The sequence below is a fragment of the Cavia porcellus genome, unplaced genomic scaffold (assembly GCF_034190915.1).
Source record: "Cavia porcellus strain 051 isolate PalLab524CR breed Dunkin Hartley unplaced genomic scaffold, mCavPor4.1 scaffold_22, whole genome shotgun sequence".
NCBI lineage: Eukaryota > Metazoa > Chordata > Mammalia > Rodentia > Caviidae > Cavia > Cavia porcellus.
This window is the reverse complement of record NW_026947505.1, coordinates 10,039,284-10,062,043: the sequence shown is the minus strand read 5'-3', so window position 1 is coordinate 10,062,043 and position 22,760 is coordinate 10,039,284. Positions and strand designations below refer to the sequence as shown.

The 22,760-nt window shown below is 39.5% G+C and overlaps 1 protein-coding gene across 6 annotated transcripts in view; it reads right to left on the bottom strand.

The window, feature by feature from the left end:
- Positions 1-22,760, bottom strand: part of Aig1 (androgen induced 1) — a 218,847-nt gene that overhangs the window by 159,487 nt on the left and 36,600 nt on the right. For 4 of the 6 annotated variants that reach the window (XM_063233404.1, XM_063233406.1, XM_063233402.1 and 1 more), the window contains exon 2: positions 14,461-14,616. The exons of the other annotated variants lie outside the window; for them this stretch is intronic. In XM_063233404.1, coding sequence (XP_063089474.1) covers positions 14,461-14,616 — 156 coding nt within the window. The remainder of the gene's footprint in view (positions 1-14,460; positions 14,617-22,760) is intronic. 6 annotated transcript variants of the gene reach the window in all.

The window sequence follows — 22,760 nt, the reverse complement described above, 5'->3', positions numbered from 1 at the left end:
CCCCAGAACATTACCCTGTGTAAGTGGTCCTGCTATGGTTTGTGTCTGGCTTATTCCCAACAAAACTCACGTGAGCCTTGTTCCCCAATGTAATGGTGTTAAAAAAGTAATGGAGGAGCCAGGTGTTTAGCTTGCTGGCGTACGTGCCTACTTGGCAAACGCGAAGTCTTGAGTTTGATCCCCACTGTAAAAAAAAAAAAAAAAAGGAAAAGGCAATGGGGCTTTGAGAAGGATTAATGCTCCTTTTGGCTTGGCTACTGTAAGAGTGAGTTTTTATAAAGTGAGCTGGTACCTCACCGAGGTCTCTCACCATGTGCTCTTCCATGTGCATCTGCTTCTCTTTTCCACTTCTCTACTCTGAATTGAACCAGCATGAACCTTTCATCAGAAGCAAAGCAAATGCTCGTGTTAAGCTCCCTGGAACTGAGAACCGTCTTAGTTACATTCTTTGTCATTGAGACAGCATACCCAACATCCACAAACTGAAGGAGGAGGGGTTTGTTTTGGCTCACACTTCATGGAGGTGTTAGTCTAGAGTTGACCAGTCCCAAGGCAAGGCAGCATGGCAGAGGAGAAACAGTGCATGGCATGGCAGCAGGAAGCAGAAAGAGAGAGATCAATGGAAGAGGAGGGAAATAGATCCTGCCAGGCTACACACCAAGGACCCACCTCCTCCCACCAGGCTTCACCTCCTAGCATCACATTTAGTTGTAAACTCTTCAGTGGACTAATCTACACTGATAAGTATCACACCCTTATAATAAAATCACCTATGAGAACACAAGGTGTGTTTTTTTGGGGGGGGCATCTAGATATGAACCATAGTAAGAAATGTGAACTAAATATGCCTCTTTTCTTTCTAAAGTCTCCAGCTTCAGGTATCTTGTTATTCCAACACAAAGCAAACACAAGTCCCTATGACCAGCTGGCTGTTGCATTTGTGGATGCATCTCTGTCATCACTGTTCCTATGTGCTAAAACATCATCGGTTGTGCCATGTTCCGTTATGCCGTGTCTTAGTGTTTCTGGGATCTCTTTCTGGCTGGTTCACCACTGACTGAACCATGAGAACAATGGATTTTATATTTTCTTTCCCACCAACAGGACCTAAATAGCCTGGGGTTGAATTCTAATGACAGCAGTGTCCTTTGGTGACAAGTGACACATGGAGGCTCATTATATTGCCTGGAAAGCATCCTGGTGGTAGGCTTGGTTAGTAGCACGGTAAGTGTGGTAAGAGATCTACAGGTCATAGAGAAGATGAGGCCCTAAGGCAGGAAATTGTGTATTCCATTTACGGACATCCATTATGCTGTTCTAGGTGCTTTTGTTTCAGCTGTCACAATGGAAAGTCAAGATATTGGTAGCTTATGAAATTTTCACTAGGAAGTCCTGGATCCAGAATCAGAACTTAGCTCTGTCTCCGAAGCTCATGTTCTTCTGACTAGATTTAGTACTTTATGTCTCACGTAGAAAAGATCAACTCCTTAGGCAGACACATTAGCATTATGGGTTACTACTAACCCTCCTTTTTTTTTTTTTTTTTTTTTTTGGTTTAAAGTTAGATTCATTTTAAATTGAATCTACACCAAAATAAATAAAGGCTTATTTTAATGCCAAGTGGGAAAAAGTCAAGGTAATTAAGTGAATATCCATAAAAGTCACGTAAGGCCATCATTAGTGTTGATGTGTTTATTTTTAAAAGATGTGATTTTCCCATTATGAAAATCATCAAATAATTAAACTCCTACCTTCTCTGTTTTTTATAATAAAAGTCTCTATGTAAACTAGACTACAGGTACAATTATGTCAACATGACTATCCATAAGGTAAGTGCATAAGACTCATTCAACTAACTGCAACTTGAATTTAAAGATACCACCTGGGAAAAAATTAAGAATATAATGCAATAAATGTTAATCAATGAATGAGATTGTCCTTGTATTGAAGTATCCTACATTAAATGACTACCTGTCAATGACTACCTACATTCATTCAATGCCTTAAATATTGTATGGATGTGCAGCATTGTTAGTTTTTAACGGAGCACAGTTTAACAGTGGAAGGGGATGCCTAATCAAATGAATTGCAGCCTTCCCGGGAAAGATATGCTAATAGGATAAAAGTGACTTTAATAATGAATTACCCCATGGGTATTAAAGAACAGAGCGTCTTCAGCTTTGTATAGAGAACAGGGTCCCTTGGCTACTCAAGAAAGCATTCTGTCTACCTAGCAAATCATCCCTACAGAATATAAGGATGCATCCTACTCTAGAAATCTGACCACCTGTCACTAATATCAGGTAATACCACTCTTTGTCTTGACTTCAAGTTCACCCAGAAAACTCCCAGCTCTCTTTTTTCTTCCAAATGCTATTCTGCATATAAGGACGGTGTGTTCAGACTCCAGCCTACCTGTATATTTTTTCATCATAAACAACCTATCTTTATGACTGAAATTTTATTCACAATAATTTAATTGGCATGACTTTACTTACTGAAGGATTATCTGAACTCAGACTGATGAAACAAGCATCTGGAATTTGGTTTTGGATCACAGGACATGTGAGCACTGTTGCAGGACACCAGGACAGCCTCACTGCTCCTCTTCCCCCATTGAGTTTCTACAGAGGGGAAACTATGGCTTTCTGTGTCTTGTTTATTTTTAATTTAAAATGTAATTACATATACATGCTATGCATATAAGTAAAAGCATGATATGCATAAACAAACTAGGAAAAATATGCAACATACAACATTCACAAATGGCTAATTGTGTGTCCACAGTCTGTAACTGGAAAGAAACTTGTAGAGATACTGATATAACAATGTGGTGGCATCATATCAACAATGTATCAGTGTTCCTTCTTTTTTTCCTCTTTGAGCAATTTTACCTTTAATTCAGAGCATGAGCATCTTTAAAATGGGTCATGCATGCAAATATGATTGTTAAGTATTTTTTTTTTTTGTCTTTTTCCTTTTTATCAGTACCGGGGATCGAACTCATGACTACCTGCTTGCGAGGCAGGCGCTTATGCTGCTGAGCTAAACCTCCAGCCCCATGATCGTTAAGTATTTCCCAAATGTGAGTTGCTGTCTCAGAGCTTCCCGAATACCTTTCTGATGGATTTTCTTACTATAAAAATAATAAATGATTACTGTGGAAGTCTGTGTGGATGTTAGTTTCACCTTTAAATTTTGTTAGGATGATCTACACTATGCAGGTAAAGTAGAAGGAGTTAGCAAGCAAGCGGTCGTCTTGGGAACCAAAGTGCCTCAATGATCCATCCATGTGGATCACCCAAGGATCACCACTCTGTCTGCCTCACCGTAAAATTTTTTTCCCTTGGCATTTGATGCACATGAATTTCTTGTCATTTGCTTAGGTCCCTCCAGAACTGCTGACCAATTACGGATTTTTTTGTTTGTGGCAGAAAAACCCTTCTTGGCAATTAAAACACAGGAGGTTATATCCAACTGATTACTCTGAAGATCAGCAGTTCAGCAAGATGTCAAGATTGGGGAGAAACATCTGTTTTGAAGCTGATCTGTGACAAGAGCAAGGAAATCCAAAGAAAATCAATTTTATATGATAAATTTCTTCCTTAAACCTCTTCCTTCTTTTTCTTCCCTTATACCTTTTTGCTTGAAACTCTTCAAGCACAAATGCTGTTCCTCAAACATCACTGGTCAGGTCCAACAGGGCAGGCATGTTCTCTACACAGGACAGCAGAGCAAGAACCAGCCACTTCCCCAAAGAGCTATGGTCTTCTTCCAGCATCACAATGTGCAGCGATGAACCACTTCCTATTGCCTAATGCCTTCTATTTATGTAAAACCCCCGCTAGAGTCAGTGAAATCATTTGATTTAACACAGTGACTGGGACTCAGCATGCAACCTCTGTTAAGTGAATGTGCTAGGAGATCTGTCAAGGGGTTCCACCCATCTTCCTGGCTTCCCTTCTTTTTCCAGGTACACAGGGTAAGAAAAGGCCTCTGTTTTGCTTATACCCTAATACAGAAGATACTGGGACAGGAAAGATCACTTACAGGAATCCTTCACTGAACCGTATGGGCATCCAAGATACTATTTGGCTAACTGATGTAGCTAATGCCACATCCAGCCCCTGTTGAAAATAAATGGAGGTGTAAACCAGAAGTTTAAAAAGAAAAGCAGACTTGATTGGCACCTCACTCTTGATAAACCAGGACAAAGTGGCTTTCAGGCATTTATGGTAAAATATTTTACTGTATAGGTATAATTCATTTGTTAGGACACTGCAGCTAATGTGGAACATACAGGACCATTTCTCACCAAAAATATTCTTTTGCAATTGTGCAGCTACAAAATATGCCTCTTTGGGAGTCTGCAGATAGTTTACAGATGATATTGGATCCATTTAGTAATCATTTCTTTCAAATGCAGCTAATTTTACTGATAAAACTTGTTTTCACATATTACAAACAAGCATAGTGGGCAAATATCTAGTAGCTCAGATCTGTAAGCAACTGTTAAAATGAGAAGACAAAGTAGGAAAGATTTTGTTTTCTTGTCAAACTTCCATTTCACAAATTGGCCTAGAAAGCTGTAAAATCTTGGGCCCTGTAATGGAAAACAATTTAGGAAGATAAAATACCAAAAAACTCTCATGAGCACAGTCTGTTAAGTACCTCAAAGAAAGAGATGAAGTAACGATTTTTGTTCCGATACGTTCTTCACGATTAGAAATTTTGACAGACTCAAGTTCTACATATATCGTGGAAAATGTCTATGAAGCAAATGATGAAAAGCACTGGTTCATGGCAGCATGGCTGATGCCAAAGTTGAGGGCAGATGCTAAGAGTAAGCGCTCTACTTGCTAGAGAGTCTGAGTTCGAATCCTGATTGATTCACCAGCACCATTCTCTGGCTGTATGACCTCAGTCATGTGAACTGGAAAACAGGAACTCACTCTGTAAAATACGGTGAGAATGATGCAGATTCCCTAATGGGACTGTGAGGTTAAGTAAGCCATTCGAGTAAAGCCTTCAGCACAGGACCTGGGCTGCAGCAGGTGTGCAGAACTTAGGCTGTCACCAAGTTTTTCAGACTCCTGGGCTGTGTGTGGGTTCTGCCACCCTGGAAAGGAGTGTGGGGAGAAATCTCAGGAGGCACAAGCTCAACTGCTCGTTCACAGGCTGGAAACCAAAAGCAGAAGCAACAGCAAATGCCTCCGGGTAAGTGAAGCCTTCCTGGAACCGAAAGGCAATCGTTGGGGGAGGCGGTAGTCAGCACCTCTGAATACTCAGACAAAACGTTGCTGTGTGGATGAATCCAGGGCTGCCGTCTTTTGCTGCCTCAGTGGCCATTTCATTTTCCTCCCTGAGAGCAGTTCCCAAGACACCTCCGCGCTCACGATTCTCCAGCTGTGCATGCAGGAAGCTGCTTTCTGTTTCATTATTTGCGCCTGTACAAAGGCAGTCTTCTGATTTTTATAGTTGATTTTTAAGGCAAAACGAAGGGGGAAAGGGAACTTCCTTTTTATCCACTGATGAGACGGCAAATCCTTTCCACTCCTGCTTTGGAACTCCAGCATACTATTACTTGATGTTTTGGGTTCTTTCCTGTTTCATGTTCCTTTCCCATCTACTCCAAGTGAACCATGAACAAAGCAGTAGAGAAGCCAGAAAAGCACAAGAGCCGATGAGGCTGCAGGGCTCCTTCCGGTGCCTTCTGTGACACAGGGTCCCTTCACGTTCCTCGTGTGGCACCACATGTCGCGAGCACAGCCCAAACTCCCAGATCCTACGGGTCTGCTCCTATGTGTGAAGCAGCGGCAGGCCCAACCTATGAATGGGCGGACATTCTCCAGCAGGAGATTTCAGCAAAGCTTCGCTTTCCAGAGTTTAGGAGACAGGAGTCACCAAGTAGAGCTGCACGCGAACTCAGCTATCTTTTCTCTCCTCACCACTCCCACCTCCTCGTCTTCTTACCAGTTTCCAGCATAATCATCACTATGCTCCAGAGTTCGTGCCCACGAGGTTTGTAAGATAGCAGCATGAGTGAAAGTCCTATCCAAGACCGGCTATTTGTAATAAAATAAGCAAATCAAATTGGGAGAGGTGGCACGTGTCTATAATTACAGCACTCTGGGAAGCTGAGGAACAAAGGTTATAAGGTAGAGCCCAGTGGGGCAACTCGGCAAGACCCTACCTCAAAAATTAAAGCAATAAAGGGATGTAGCTCAGTACAAAGGCTCTAGGTTCAATCCCTAGTACTGAATAAAATAAAATAGTTAATATGAAAACAAAAGTTAATAGACCTTGTGTAGGTGGAACATCCACTCCTTTCTTTGGGGACAAAATGTTTGCTTATCAGGCTGATGTGACATAACACACACTGCTCAAGGCAAAGCAGGTGGGAGCCACTTCAAAACACCCAGAAGACTAGTGATTTCAGGAACACCCACGCAGTAAATTAGTTTTCCTCCTTTTCTTTTTCTTTTCTTCTTTTTTCTTTCTAAAAAATGATGCAGGTTGAAGGATATGTGAGAAAGGAGATGGAGTAGGGAATGAGAGAGATGCCGAGAAGGAAGAAGAAAAACGAAGTGTACTTTTTATTCTGATTTTAATCAACAGCAACCTTGTATCTTGTCTCTGGTCCCCAAAGTTAGGTCATACATAAAATCCAGGTTGTTAGGGATCATATTTTTGAGCAGCGGAATCCTATGTCTGTTTTATAGCATATACATATTATTAATGTTACTGAACATCACTTCTGGCTTATCGTGACCTTGAATTTCAAGTACATATTTTACTTATGAATATGAATATGCAAAGAAGGCATATTCTTTGTCTGAGATATTTTTGTGACATTTGTCCAGAGAGTGAGAATTCTGTGAAATGGTGCACAGAAATGTGATAATTTTCTACTATTTTTGTGGACAGAAAGACTAAAAGAAAACTTCACTTATTGAACCGTTTTCAGTGTCTTTAAGTTGGTGTCTAAAACCAAGGCTATGTTAGAAAAGTTATCTAGGATGTTTCAGAAATCACGCATAAACCACTTAATTGTATAAGAAATCTGATTTTCTCCAAGAATAACTTTTTTAAATGTCAGATTTATATACTACAGGTGCAAATGCATTGCAAATGGAAGACAATATAGGAAAAATACCATAGGTCTTCCTTGGCTTCAAATCAAGAAGGTCCATGATTAGTCATGCCAGTGCTACTGTATGTATTTTTCATACTGGCATAATAAAAAACAAATTATCTAAAGTATCACTTGTTTTACTCACTTTACATGTGATTGCTATTCTCAAAATTTGGTCCTTAGAATACTTCTTGAAACTCCTGGTTTTGACGGGCAGCGGGTGCCCACGCCCTAGGGCTGTCCTAACTAACCTGAGTTCTCACTGTGGCTTTGCTTCTCACTTCCGCCTGCTTTCCCAGCACCCTCTCTAGCTGGGTTTAGCGATATGATGGCTCTAACCAGTGAACTCTAAGGAGAAATCTGTTATTGGAACTGCTGGGAATGATGATTCTTGTCTAGTAAACGGACAGACCCTTGAGGAGGGCTCCCTAGAGAGCTTCATTCTTGTTCATGCCTTCAACAGTGATATAAAGGATGCAGTCCATGGTGCTTGATCAACAACTTAAGGTAGCAAATCCAAGGTCAAAGGGTGACAGGTTGCAAAGTGGAAAACAGAAAATGCTCAAGTTCAAATAATACTGAGCACTGCCACCCTGAAGTTACCTGACTGCATGCTTTCTGTTTTATAAGATATTAAATATATTTATTGATTAAATCATAGCAGCATAAATTATGTTCAACTAATATTGAATTATTTAGACATTGCTCCTGTTGCTTGGGTTTAATAGTAAATGGAATTCAATCTCCCCAGCCTCATAGAGAAAAGATACATGCTACACAAAATAATAAATATATAATGCACCAGGAAGTCGTAATCATAAGAAAATAAAGCATGATAAGGAAGCAGAGAATAAAATGTGGATAATGCATATAGATTATTTGCAGCTTTGCTGAGCAGTGACCATCTGAGCAGAGACTTGAAGGAAGAGAAAGAGTAAGTCAGGTGGATACCTGGGAGTTTTCAGTTACTTGCAGTGGAAAGCATCACCTTCCACATCAAAGATGTTCTATGTCTTTCTTAAAAACAGAGCTTACATACCATTACTTCTGGAAAGTCTTGCAGGATTTCCCATCCCTCAAATTACCCTTTTCCTTTTTACCATTCCTTCTCTGTACTGAAGACACATACTGTTTTACTCTTTGTGCTCTTACTTTATTTGTTGACTGAGCAAGTGAAAGTACTCTCTATAGACTGTGTCATCTTTGAAGGACAGGGTTGATATTTTAATCCTTACCATGTTGCCTTCTTGCTCTCTGTACCACACAGTGGGCTCCTTATACTACAAGTAATTACTGACTAGGCTATCACTTCTGTTCTTTGTTCAGATAGAAATGTGTGATTTTTCCAGTACACTAATTAAAAGTAGGCATCTACACTAAAATTCTATAAAGTGTGATTATTTGTTGTGTTTAAGAGACCTGTCGTGCAAGCATCAAGAAAGCCGACTCCTCTGAATTGGCGTGAATGTGTACAAATTAAGTAGGTCATTTAGGCAGGAAATCCATGGTTCCCATTAAGGAGAGAAGAAGATGTTTGAGAAGCAACCTGGTTTCCTGTCAGATTCATTCGTCTAATTATATTATGTCCTTACTCTTTTGAACAGACTATTAGAATTGCAAGGCTATGTACATAGCTTATAAAATTAGCGTGTTGAGCTTTTGGCTGGAAACAGGGAAGCATGGCTTATTTTGCTTATTAATCTTGAAGCAGTGTTCATCTATGAACCTCTTTCACTGGCAGCTCAACTCAGACCTTCATTTCTGCACAGGAGACAGGTGTATGACTGACTCAGTTCACTCTATCAGAAGTGAACTAGGTTCCCCCACAAAACACAATCAAAGCCAGGCATGGTGGTACAGGCCTGTACCCAGCACTTGGAGGCTGAGGTAGGAGGATTGCTGCGAGTTCAAGACCTGCATGGGCTACAAAATGAGTTCAAGGTCAACCCTCAAGCAAGATCCTGTCTCAAAAAAAAAAAAAAAAGACAAAAAAGGGCCAGAGTTAGCTCAGCGGCACAAGTACCAGCCTGGCAAGTATGCGGTAGTGAGTTCAATCCTGGTACCAAAGAAAAGGAAGGCGCTGATGTTGTATTTTTAATTTAGGATATTGAAAGAAAGTAAAAGGGCATTTAAAGAAACATGAAACATAAAATACTGGGTAAGGTTTAAAGAAAATAGAAACGAGTTTCACTAAAGTATGTGTGTAAAAATTTAATAAAAGATTAACACATATCAAGTGTATTTTTAAAGTTAAATCCAAAGTTTGTATAACAAAGTAAACAATGCACTTTAAAAAATTTCCCCCTACATATCAAAACAGAAGGAGTCATTTACTTTTATTTACAATCTCAGTTTATCTTCCTTTATATGTTATAATAATAGACATTAATATTAGCAATTATTATTAACATGCTTGTTTTCAATATAAGGCAACCTCTTATATTTTTAAAAAAATCAGAGTTAGCAATAATGTGTTTTGAGGCAGGGCATGGTGGTATACACATGTAACCCCAGTACTCAGGAGGCTGGGGTAAGAGGACCACTATGAATTCAGGGCTAGCCTGGGGTACACTGAGTTCAAGACAAGCCTGGACTACATAGAAAGACCTTGTCTTAAAAACAATTTTTTTACGGTTTTTGAATTGCTGTGGTATGACAATCTAAATATATATATATATATATTTCAAGATAGTTTATAGTTTCCTAGCATATCAAAATTTAAAGACATTGGGAAGTTACTTTTTGAAAATAACTGCAACAAACTTCATTTTAGAGTTTGCATTTGAGATCTTAAATTCCATTTTCCATGTTTCCTAAGGAAGCAGTTACCATGCTGTCCCCACCAAAGTACAGACAAACTGTAGAGGATTGGGGAATAGTTTAGTACATATAAAATCTTCATCGAGGCTCCACAAAGCAAGATTATCACACCTGAAATGGTCACTTAACAGACAGCCTTGAGCCTAAACTCAGGGAAGAAGAACAAATTCTAGAATAGTTCATCCAGATGCTTGCTGGTCTGCCCCAGTAACTCTGGGAGCCCACCCCAGGTTACCACATTAAAGGAAAGAGCACACCCTGCTTTTTCATTAAAGGAGCTGCCTTTGAGAGATGTTAGAGACTTATATTAGGGTTCTACATTCACCGTGATCTTTTTGTTTAGTTGTTTGTTTAACAGCATAAGCCTGCTCTCTTAAATGAAATGGTATCTACCAGTGCAAGAATCAACAAAACTCACAGGAGACAAAAGGCATTCTTGGTTTGATTGCTCCTAATAAACTTCAGTGCTTCCAGACCACAGCATGTCATAGAATTATTTGTAATGCTTCTTTAAAAGGGTGACAGGGTTCACAAATAAAGTGCACATGGTAAGAAAGCCTCCCGTGGGTTATCCCTGTGAATGAGCTGCAAGGCTCTGGGACTGCTGGTGGTTTCCGGCCATTAGTGCTACTAATCAAGGCCAGCTTTGCATTTATGGGAATCGGCACCAATCAGGAAGATACACGTTATGTTCACTCAAGCAACCCTGCCTGATTCCTTCAAGGTCATGCTGAAACAAAAGTTTAGTCCAATTATCTTTGATTGGGATGCCTCATTATTTTTATATATCCTTGAGATAAAACTATTTGTGAAGTAGATATGTTAGGTATAAAGATCACCAAATCATATTTAGTATTTCATGTTCACACAAAGCAATTACTGCCAACTTTCAATTAACCTCCATACTGGAGGAAACATTAGTGTTGAAAACACAAATCCTAAATAATCTACCCATGGCTTTCTAGCAACTGAAGGGAAGGGGAGGAAAGGAGAAAGAGGGAGAGGGAGAAAGATGCAGACAGAGCCAACAAGCCAGTAAAAGGTCAAGTCAAAGAGCCGCTTTAGGAAAATGTGAGAAGAGGTGATAAATTCACCTGCACGCTTCTCATGCCCCTTTCCTTTCTCCCTGCATCAGGAAGCAAAAGTGACTCTGTTTTCCCAGGAACAAACTGACAATCAAAAAGCATGAGATGTAGGAAGCCACAGAGAGCAGCAGGAAGCACTCCAGGTGGTCAAGCAGCCACTTCAGTCAGGGCCGCAGAGCATGGAGACCTCTGAGGACCCGGACCCGAAGCCCGGCACCTTTCATGTCAGGGTGCTGGAGTCAGGACGGGTGCTCTCCTGCCTCAGGAAGCCAGGTCGGGAGCTTTGTGCTGTAGGATTATGACTGTGTCACCCACTTCACACACTATCCTGGATCCCTGTCCTCCATGATAAAGCTCCCAGACCACAATTACTCAGGTATAGCTGGGTCTGTGGCCTGCTGGGCACTGATGCTGTCCCATCCTGTGCAGGCGTGAGTGGTCAGATTAGGTGCCTCCCTTTTGGTCCAGGAGCTGTAGGACAGAGGATGAGGCCTCTTCCAGTGACTCCTCACAGCTCTGCTCTAGGAAGTTGATATTTTCCCAAGGAAGAATAAAACAACAGTAGGATTCTAAAACCTTCTGTTTAGTAGGAGGCCTAGAGAAAGAGAGAGGTTGGGGGAAGTCTCCAGAGTCACAGCAAAGACACAGAACCACTGGGGAGGACGGGTGGGGAACAACCTTAGGAACAGAAGGTGAAAATGACAAAACGCAACGCTTCAGTAAAAAATGCAGCCTCCCTGTTAATATGACTTTGCAATAAAGTTAATGGGATCTTAGAAGAAATACAAATCCCAGATAAAATCAGGGTTTTCGGTCTCAAAATAAATGAGAAACCTTTTGGTAACTGGGCAAATAGATACAAAGTCAAATAACAGAGTAAGGTACAAACAAGAGAAACAGTGAAACATGATTTCAACAGAAAACTGACCAAGAATTTTTCTTAATAAGAGACAGAGACAGAGAAGGGAGGGTGGGAAGGAAAGTGGGTGGGTAGGGAAGGGCAGAATCAGAAGAGAATGAAATGAACCAAATCTTAAAAAGTTTACGAAAAATAATAGGCTAACGATTGTAAAGGGGAAAGTGACTCACAATTACCAGGGAAAATTATATCAGATAAAAAGAGTGGCCAAGGAGCCAGACATGGTGGTGCATTCCTGTAATTCCAGCACTCAGAAAGCTGAGGCAGGAGGATCACTGGGAGTTTACTGCCAGCCTGGGCTCCACAGTAAGTTCAAAGCTACCCTGAACTGGATAGCAAGGCCCTGCCTCGAGAAAGACATAAATAGATAAATAAGGTCAAGGAAAAAAGTTAAAACAGTTAGTGAAGTTGCACATCTCCCACTGATCCTTTCATGTCTTCTAGGAACCTCCAGAACACGGATGACCTCTTGTGCAGGGGACGCACAGGAGGCGCTCGGGTACAAGGCCAAGGCCAGTGTCCTACGCGGGAACACAGCAGGTAGGAAGGTGCGCTCATGTGCCAAGAAAATGCAAGTGCAAGCTGAGGCTTCTGGTAAGGAAAGGAGCAGCAGGGATGAACACTCTCCGCTTCCAAAGCAAAACACGGACAATACAACAAAAACAGGGAAACGCAGAGAAAAGTATCAGATACAACAAGACAAGCAAACTAAGAAGTCCTAAACTTGCCTTTTGGCCACAAAACACACACATACACACATTTAGGAAGATGATAAAGGCAAGTCTTGACTACAAACAAGGTGGAGAAAAATTTCTCCAAAGCAGCGTCCAGAGGATCCAAAGGGTACCTGCAACAAACCTTTGAGAGACGGGCAATGTTATAAGCTGGCATATTCTGTGGAGAGTCCATGCCACAAGACAGGAGAGGCAGATCTAAGAGAAAACATTCACTGCTGCTTCCTTTCTCACCGCATTACCACTGTGTTCTTTCCACCCTGCAAAGACTTCAGGGGCAGTGATGCACCTGGAGAAACTCCAGGAGCCAAGAGATTTAACAACAATGCCACATACACGGACTTTGATTTTGCACAAAAAGTGTATATATATTTATGCTTTATGCCAATGGGAATTTCCTCGGATAGAAAGTATATGAGTTTTGTGAGTTAAGTCCAAAGAAAAAAAATATTAAATGACATATAAAGCATTTACCTCTGTTATGTAATAACAGAATTTGAGACATTTGCTCCATCACTTCCATCTGAGAACCCATTAATTCAGGTTTTTCAGTCAATAAAATGAAGGAATCAGATGTGGTGTAACTGGGTTATAAAGTTCCTGTGCCCTGGTGCTACTTCCAAGAGCTAAGTGCTACTTCCTCCAAGAACACCACTTCAGTGCCAAACATGTGTAGGTTTCTGCCCACGACAGACTTGGCAAATATGAATGAACAGCCACTGCAAGGATTTACAGAACAACCTTCCGACTTCCGACAATGAAACTTAGATTTGGTATGTGTGCACGCCACATCAGTGGGGCTTCTGTTTTTCCCAGAAATAAGCTAGCAAGAGAAAAGTCTGAATCTGAATTAGGTCACACATTCTTGCTTGTCATCACAGTTGGAGATACACACGAAGTCTCTCATTCTTCTGGCAATGCACAAGTGGAAATCTATAGAGTATTATGGGTGATCTATAGAGTATTACAGTAACGTGGTTTATGTGCAGACACTGGAAAATTAACAAACTCGTGAAGAAAAGTGAGCAGCGGAGGGAATTTAACTGAAACAAAGAAAATCAATGAAACCAGAACAGACTCAAACATGAAGCGGCACTTACTTAAGTCAGACTAGCCAGCGCTGCAGGGAAGTAAGTGAAGAGGGTGAGTCAAAGCTTCCTTCCTTTTCTCCAATTCAAAAACAGTGAGCTGACCCAAAGAACAAGTGTGGGTTGCTTGGGAACCTGATGGATTGAACTACATTCCCAGTGACATTCTTGGGTTAAATTCCTAATCCCAGAGCCTCAGAATGTGACAATATTAGGAGACTGGGCCTAACAATGTGATTTAAGTTAATCAAGACTACTAGGAAGCCCCGATCCAGTATGATTGATCTGTTTACCAAAAAAGAACACACCGCAGGACAGGGAGCAAAAAATGTGAGATATTTCCCTATGTAAAAAGACACTGAGGGTGTGGCTGTCCAGAAGCCAGAGAGAGCAGCCATAAAACAAACCAATCCTGCCATCACTCTGACCTCAGACTTCCAGTCTCTCAGGTGGGAGGCCACACTGTATTAGGGGCAGCCCTAGTGAACTAATGCAGGAATCACAAGGCTGCAGGTATAGCTCAGGACTGAATGTATACTCAGCATGTGCAAGGGCCTGTGTTCAATCACCAGCACCACTAAAAGCAAAAAAATCTCTTGTAGTAAGTCCCTTTCTCTTACAAGTAGGTAGTAAGACCCATGCTTCTTCTGCAGCTCAGTACACTGTGTATCATACTCACAACCCCAACAGGAAAGGCCAGCACGGCTAACATCCAGTCCCGGAGCGAGATGAGCTTCTTGAGCTGCCTCTCTTGTTCTTGGTTTCCGCTTCCTCTGGTCAGAAGACTGGAAAGGTCAGTCAGCACACAGATGCCGAAAAAGACAGCCTGAATGACCTGTAGGGAGACACCCGCCGGAATTGGTCAGTAATGCTAAGGAGACCCAAGATGTGACACAGAGACACAATCTGCATATCGGCAATAGGATACATGGCGAGATAAGATCAGAAGTCCCTTTGAAGAGCCAGTTGTCAAAGAAGGAAACAATAAAATATTTACAACTTCTGACAGGTGTTTAAATTCATCTGAAAAGCACTGCTTACATCCATTCCTCATTCCCCTCAGGACACGCACAAAACATGTGTGCATAGCTACACCTAAAAGAATCCCAAAAGAAAGCAGTATCAATTAGCAAACTGATGCAGGCATCATTTTAAAGCATCACATCTGTGGTCCTGCTATACTAACTAGCACGAGCATGCAAGCAGGTAAGGAGTGAAAACAAAGGAGGAGCATAGTCTGAATAATAAAGGAGAGAATTCAGTCTAAATATGAAGAAAGAAACCTCTTTAATCTCTTCATCTTACACATTTTTCCACTCAAGGAAGTGATAGACAGCTGCTCCTTGAATCATAAAGACATCAACCGAACACAATAATCCAGACTCCAACACAGAACAGTTTTCAAAGTTGAACTAAATCATCTCTTCCTCAGATTTTTCAGATTTATGAAGTAGACTCTCTCCAAAGTAATATAAACATAGATATTCAGGCAGTTTCCCAAAGAGCTACCAGTTGTACCTTCCCAAATCAATTACAAAAGGAATCACATCATTCATGTTTTACTTGAATCGCCACAGGAATAAAACCCTGAAACACTACAAACCAATCATTTACAAAATTTCTAAAGCAGAGATAAAGTCATCAGTGATTCAGAGCTATGAGTAGAGAGACAGGCAGTATACTGTTAATATAGCCAGGCAAACAATAATCCAAATTGTAGAAAAAAGTAGCTTCCCTGAGGTCAAAGTCTTACCTATTTATCAAGGGCAGACTGGGGGAGGGGGTCTGGCTTCTTCTTCTGGGTATAATTGACTGATAACTGGTTGTGAAAGATTCAATTCACTCATTGTCCCTTTATAAAACATTCTTTCTGAAAAAAATTCCATGTTGGTGTGGACAGAGTCTGGAAAAGTTTTGTGAATGGTTCCTCCCTCAGGTACAGAATAAAGGGACAAAAAGTCCTAAATAACTATCTAGTCCCACCCCTGGAATAACCCTGGTATTATTTTAGTTTTTTTGAAGCTCCCCAAATCCTGCTCTTAATAGTCAAACTTAACTCAATTTAATGTTCCGCTTTTCTTTCGAAATTAGCTTGTCTTTAATTCAATGACTTATAGTTTCTTGTCATTATTTCTACAACCAGAAAAACCAGAGTAAGAGAAACTAACAATGTCACTACTGAAAACACAGAAATGCTAACAAGCACCACTTTTGCAGGACTACAAATAATTTAAGTGACTTAGAAAGTAATTTCACTTTTAGAAAATTTTCTACATCATATCAAGTCTTCACATGCTTAAATCTCTCTGTCAACCCTAATAGAGTGTGAGACATTACAGTGACCACTGAGGAATAATAATCTCCATGGCAATCTGGATTACTGTATGCCCAATAATCAGGGAAATTAAAAATAAGACCACAATGAGATGGCCTTTCTAATCAATTATAATGATTTACAATTAAATTTTGCCCATACCAAGTTCTGTGAAGACGTGGAACAAACAGAAAGCTTATTTATGGTGGGAACAGAAATCTGGACAAGCACTCTGGAGAACCACCAATGCAATCTGGTGCATTACACATGCTACTACACTCTCTTTGCCTAGTAGCTAAAGGACGAAGGGAAATCCTCCAGAAGCCCTAATGCAGTGCACTGGCCACATCTACTGAAAGGTAATATCAGCATTCACTGCTTCAAAAATGTTGAAGCAATCGTATATTTCTTGATAGCAGACCGGATGAATGAGATAAGCTTTAGTCACATAATGGAATTCTAATCATACCAATTTTTCACTTTCACAATGAAAACAAATTAAAACAGAAACAAAAGAATGGCATTTTGACCCTGCTGAAATAAATTTTAAAATCAGAAGATAAATATACAGATGACGGTTTATGAATTAGAATGTAAAAAAAAAATAATACATGAAGATAAACAGCACTGAGTTCAGGTGCCTCCAGAGAAGAAAATGAGATTGGGAAAAAGACACAAGAACTTTAATTGTGTTTTAAAATAGAAGACACTTAGTGAAATGCACTAAGTGATTAAAGTTTTATGTTTGTTAACAGGACAAATTCATTAGAATCCTACCAGAGTTGCCTCCCACCAAAAAACAACCAGAACTTCATTCTAATTATTTAGAACTTTTTTAGGTACTTAAATGAATACTCTTGTGGCTGTTAATATTATAGGCTGAGCATCACCAATCTGAAAATTTCAAATCTGAAATGCTCAAATATACAAAACATTTTGAGCAGTAATATGATGTCACACTTTAGAAAATTACACAATTGACTTTATGACAAGTCAAAGTCAAAACACAGGTGTACGACACTCAGCTTCTTCACCACTCCTGAGAGCAAAGATCCTCTCAACCCCTTCAGCTACAACATGTAAAGCATGTTTTGAGTACCAGTTATTAAATATATTGCATAAAATTGCCTGCACACCACATATATAAAATGTACATAAAACGTAAGTGAATTTTGTGTTTAGACTTGGGCTCATTATCTATAGAAGAATATTCAAAAATCTGAAAAATCTCAAATGCTCCTGGTCTCAAACAATTTGGGTAAGGATATTAAACCTGTAATACCAACAAAACAAGAACATTTCATACGTATAAAAAGGCCAATTCATCGAGAAGGCATAATAATCTTAATTAGGTTCATATCTCTATATCAGACTTGCAAAACAGAAGAAACTGTTACTATGAAGACAAATTACCCAACATTTTCTCAGATAACTAATATAAATAATATTGGTGCAGCAGATATTTTTAAGAACATTTAAAAGGAATGGATTAGAAATATGTATTATGGTTTAGATCTAGAATGTTTCCCCAAAGCATCATGTGTTCAGAGGTGACCCTTTTGGAGGAGGTGGTCGCGGGGAGGCTGTACTCACACAGTTCTCTGCTGAGCGCGCTGTCAGAGGTGGGGCCTGGCCGGAAGAGGCGGGCCACCGGGGACGTGACCCGGAAGAGAATATCTCCTTCCTCCGCAGCATCTCCCTTCGCTCTCTGCATTCCCGCTGCCACGAGGTTGAACACCTTTTACACCACCGTTACTCTGCCAACTCCCTGTGAGCCAAAGTAAATCTCAACTGTGCCAAAATAAACTTCCACTCCTTTAAGTGTTTTTGTGTCGGGTATTTTGTCTCCAGTGATAAGACTGTAACGAAGACATGAGGGAATTTTAAAATGAAAAACAAAAAGGAGAAGCAGAATCTCATTGTAGGAGAAAAGAAAAATAAAAGATTTGTACAAATACATATGTAATAGTCTAAACAAATTTTGCCAATTTTGTATGGTTAATCACAGGTACAAATGAAGTCTTATTATATCATCTTTTTATCCATTGTGTCATCTGACACACTGGGTCCCCTCACAGTTAACTCATGGTTGCTCTGTTATTGTCTGAGGCCTCTGTTATGGATTGCTCTGAAATGTCCCTAAAAGTTTATGGTTAAAAGACTTGAGCCCCAGTTGGTGACATGACTGAGAGTGGTGGAAACATTAGAAGATGGGGAATAGCTGGGGAAGGCACATCATTGGTGCATGTTCTTTGGACTCAGGTCACAGTCCAAAGAAATCTTCCCTCTTTTAGGTTGTTTGGCTTGGGTACTATGTCACAACCACGGAAAGCTAACACATCATCTCTGCTAGCTTTCCCCTGCTTCAGAATACAGTGTGGCCTCTATGTCACAGGAACTGCTACAGAAGACTTCCCTTAATGAAAACCTGGAGGCCAGAGAAAGGAGCCACAGAATTATCCAGTGTCTTAATATGAAGAGAAAAGGACTTCGAGAGATGTGTTGTTGTTTCTTTAACTCATGTTATCAGGCTGAGATTGTGGCTCAGTGTTAAGAATGCTTGCTGAGTAGGTACAAGGCCCTGGCTTCATTCCCCAGCACTGGAAAGAAAAAAAGTGTTTGTCTTCAATTCATTACCAAAAGATAATCTCTAAAAATTACAAAATATTCTATCGAACCCTGGAGAATGGATGGACTACTTTTGATGTTTAAGGAGAAGTGTACCAATGCTGTTAAACCACTATAGATTTCTGCCACTTTGATTAGAGTTTGATCTGAGCTGACAGTTAAGAAACTGCATTGGAGACATTTTACTTGTGCTTTTTTTATTACCTGTAGACATATCAATGCCCACTTCAATTTAAAATTCATTAAGCTAACTTTAAAATGTATGTGGAGATGCACAAGTGGATCGTAAGCAGGATTACCTTGAAGTATTATTTGGCTCCAGTCATTGTGCAGAGTTGGCATTTCTAAACCATCAACTCAGCATGACACACATATACACCATCTGGCTTTGAGTTCCCAGCAGGTTGGTTGCTCTTATTATTTTATGCCCCATGTAGAAATGAAGTGGTCAGAATGAATCATCTCATTCCAAGAAATAAAAATAGAATTGATCAGAATGAAATAAAAATTTTCAAGATATGTTAGAGTTGCAGAGTGCTTATTCCTTTAGAATGTTCTCTACAGTTCAATTCGCTCTGCCTCTTTTCTCCACCTCCTCAACTCTTCCTGTGTGGCTTATTCACTGAATCCTTTTAGATTTAGGATTTATGTATACAAGTATTTACATATACCCAAATTCCATTCATAGTTTCATCCCTTTTTTTATACATCATTGGTTTTGATTAAATTAATGTTTTTCTCTTTGGTATACACTAAGTGATTACAATTTTCTACTTGCACTTACAAGGCACATTCAATAGGCTCCTACCACTATCGCCAAGCACTTAGGATACAGTTTATCCAAAACAGGTTTCACTTCATTCTACTGTATCATCTCCAATGTCCTCAACTAAAGATCAATTATATATTAAGTTGTGTCATTAGTTTGATTAGTTGCTAGTTTACACGTTTTTGCCTAACTCATGCAAGACAGAAGAATGCATAAAAGTAGAAAAAGCAGCATATGAATTAAGAAATTGAATCACTGTCTGTATGATTTCTAAAGCCCCAAAACATACAGCGAAATTGGCTGAAGTATTTCCAATGACTGGTGTCTACAGGAGACCACATTTTGATTATGTTGTACTTTCATAAGATTAATTTAAAGGGTGCCGTGATGCTTGTCTTGAAGGTTGTGCTTATTTTCAAGTTAACTTTAGATTCAACAGACAGAAGAAACCAGAAGAATGCTGAGGGATAGCAAAGGAAACTGGAGTGACATGGATCATGGGATGAAGGAAAACTGTGGCGAGCACAGATGGGAAGGAGGCAGTGAGATTTATTGATGTCATAAAGAAAGGCCTGGAGGAGTCTCCATATGAAGATAAGAACATTAATTAAAGGGTAAATGATAAGGAAGTAATGAAAAACTATCTGGACACTCTTCTATTCAGAGACAGTATTATGTATGGAACATTTAATAAATTTACATATAATCCAGAGAACAGAAGAATCATTTATAAATTATTTATCAATTGATCAATCTATTTATATCTACATCTCTCTCTATATATATGTGATATATACATATGTAATGTACAGTGTATGTATTATATGTGAGCAAGAGAGAGATTTCTATGCAGAAAGGTAAATAATGCATTTGAAAAATGGTGTGAGCTCCAAACCTTGCAGATCACCTAGTGCCATATAGCATGAGGCCCTTTAGAGCACACAGCATATTTTGTCTTCAGTTATAAAATTATCAAAGAAGTCCTTGCTGGAAACTAGTGTTCAGAGGGGAGTGATTCTGGCTGAAGGACCTGAATAACATGCAGAAAGGATATGAGACGTCAACAAACAGTGCCACAACACATGACCTTCAAGAGACCTTTCCCCTCCTCAGATAGCTGATTCTATAATGGTGTGTAATGCCGTTCTATTACCAGGATCAACAGTGAATGCCAAAGGTAATTTAGCACTGCAGAACAGTGACTCTAAGTATGAAATGAGATGAGTGGATTCCACAAGGAATTCCTTTGCACTTGTTTCCAGAGCCTTCCTCGCCTGAAACATCTGAACATCCACAGCAACAATCCTACAGCTACACAGTGAATCATCAGTTACTTGCAGTCTGTGACCAGTTACAAACTTAAATGCCACTCTGTAGAGAAACCAATGCAGATAAAAGTACATCATGCTCTCTCTGCTTCCCTCACCCATTAATACTATACTCATCAGATGCACCACCCAGTGAATTATATTCTATAACCCTTGGAGGAAATAGTCTAAGCAAGGTGATGTGGACCTCTCACTCTAATGACTACAGACTCAATTTTTCTAAATCTGCCTTTTAAGTGATATGCTTTAAGCCTAAGCTTCTTCAAGAAACCTTCACCACAGTCATTTCTAAGATGGACTAACTGCATCTTTTAGCTCATGGTTTGCAGAATGTGATTTAGAATCCCTGCCCATGTACACAGACATTTACCTCATACTGCTCCATCTCATTACTAAAGAGATCGATGAAATAGACCATAACTCACCACCAGCAAGCTATCTATTCAGAGAAAGAAAACGGAACTTTTCTATCGGCAATAATGTACTTCAATAAACAGATCTGAAGAGGAGGGTGTGTCAATAAAATTCATTATAATATTAATAATCACTTTCAGTATGTAAGTAGCAAGGAGAAGTGTAACCTGAAGGAGATGTTGGGGTGTGCTGCACAAAGGGACAGGTGCAACCATGTCCCGGTCCAGCATAACCTGCTAACATCAAAACAGAGACTCCATTCTAATCTGCAAATCCCCCTCACTGCTCTGCCTGCATTGTCACAGCTACTTGGAACAGCTCTACATTGATACTATGAGTAATAGCTCAAAAAGTTCATGATTTAAAGACTTCTCGGGCTGGGGATTTAGCTCAGTGGCATAAAAGTGTCTGTCTGGCAAACATGAGGTCGTGAGTTCAATCCTCAGTACCAAAAAAAAAAAAAAGACTTCTCATAAACTATTAATATTAGCATGAATCTCTTTTGAGCACTGAACAAAATGCAGTGTTGATTTAACAAATACTTACAGATTAACCACTGTGTACAAAGCATTCAGTAAACTGCAAATACAGAAATATAAACTGTTGAATTGTTTTATTTTAAAAAGATTAAGATAAAAGAGGACATATAACAAAACAGATCAGATCAATTTAAGCAACACAAGTGTTTCACCACAAGACAACCTGACATAACAGTAGCTACCATAGTGTCTTTTTCCTTGAAATATTTGAGTATACCTTCATACACAATAGCATCAAACATAACAAAATAGTATATAACCATTCAAGAGAATTAAAGTATTACAGGGCATTCAGTACCAACTAACAGAAAACAAACAATGGTTACTATATTATCTCCTTGTCCATAAAAATTTTTGTTAATACTATCACATATAATAAAATCCAATAAGATACAACATAATAAACCGATGGAGACAGAAGGACAAAAGCTTCATGGGACTTCAAAACAAGATGATATTAAATCAGAACTAGCTATTATATTGTCTTGTTTTCTTCAAAATAACTGTTCATACCATCATAGACAATAAAATCAAACAACACAGAACAAAACCATTCCAATTCATGAATAAAAACATTATGACTTCAAAGCAATATAATGGGGAATCATATTTACCACATACTTTTATGTATTCTTACCATTTCTTACACTAGAGAGACTATTCGGTATTTATACATGTGAGTTTGATTTATTTCACTTATGAGTATGGTCTCAAACTGTGCCCATTTATTTATAAATACCTCAATGTGAACATTTTTTATAGCTGAGTAGTACTCCATTGTATAAAAAACCCACAACTTTTTTTATCCATTCCTCAGTTGATGGACATTTATGCTATTTCCAAGACCTGGCTATTACAAATTGTGCTGCTATAAACATGGGTGCACATATATCACGGTGGTATGATGCTTTCAGTTCTTCTGAGAATATGCCTAGAAGTGGAATAGCTGGATCAAATGAGACTTCCAATCCCAGGCTTCTGAGAAAT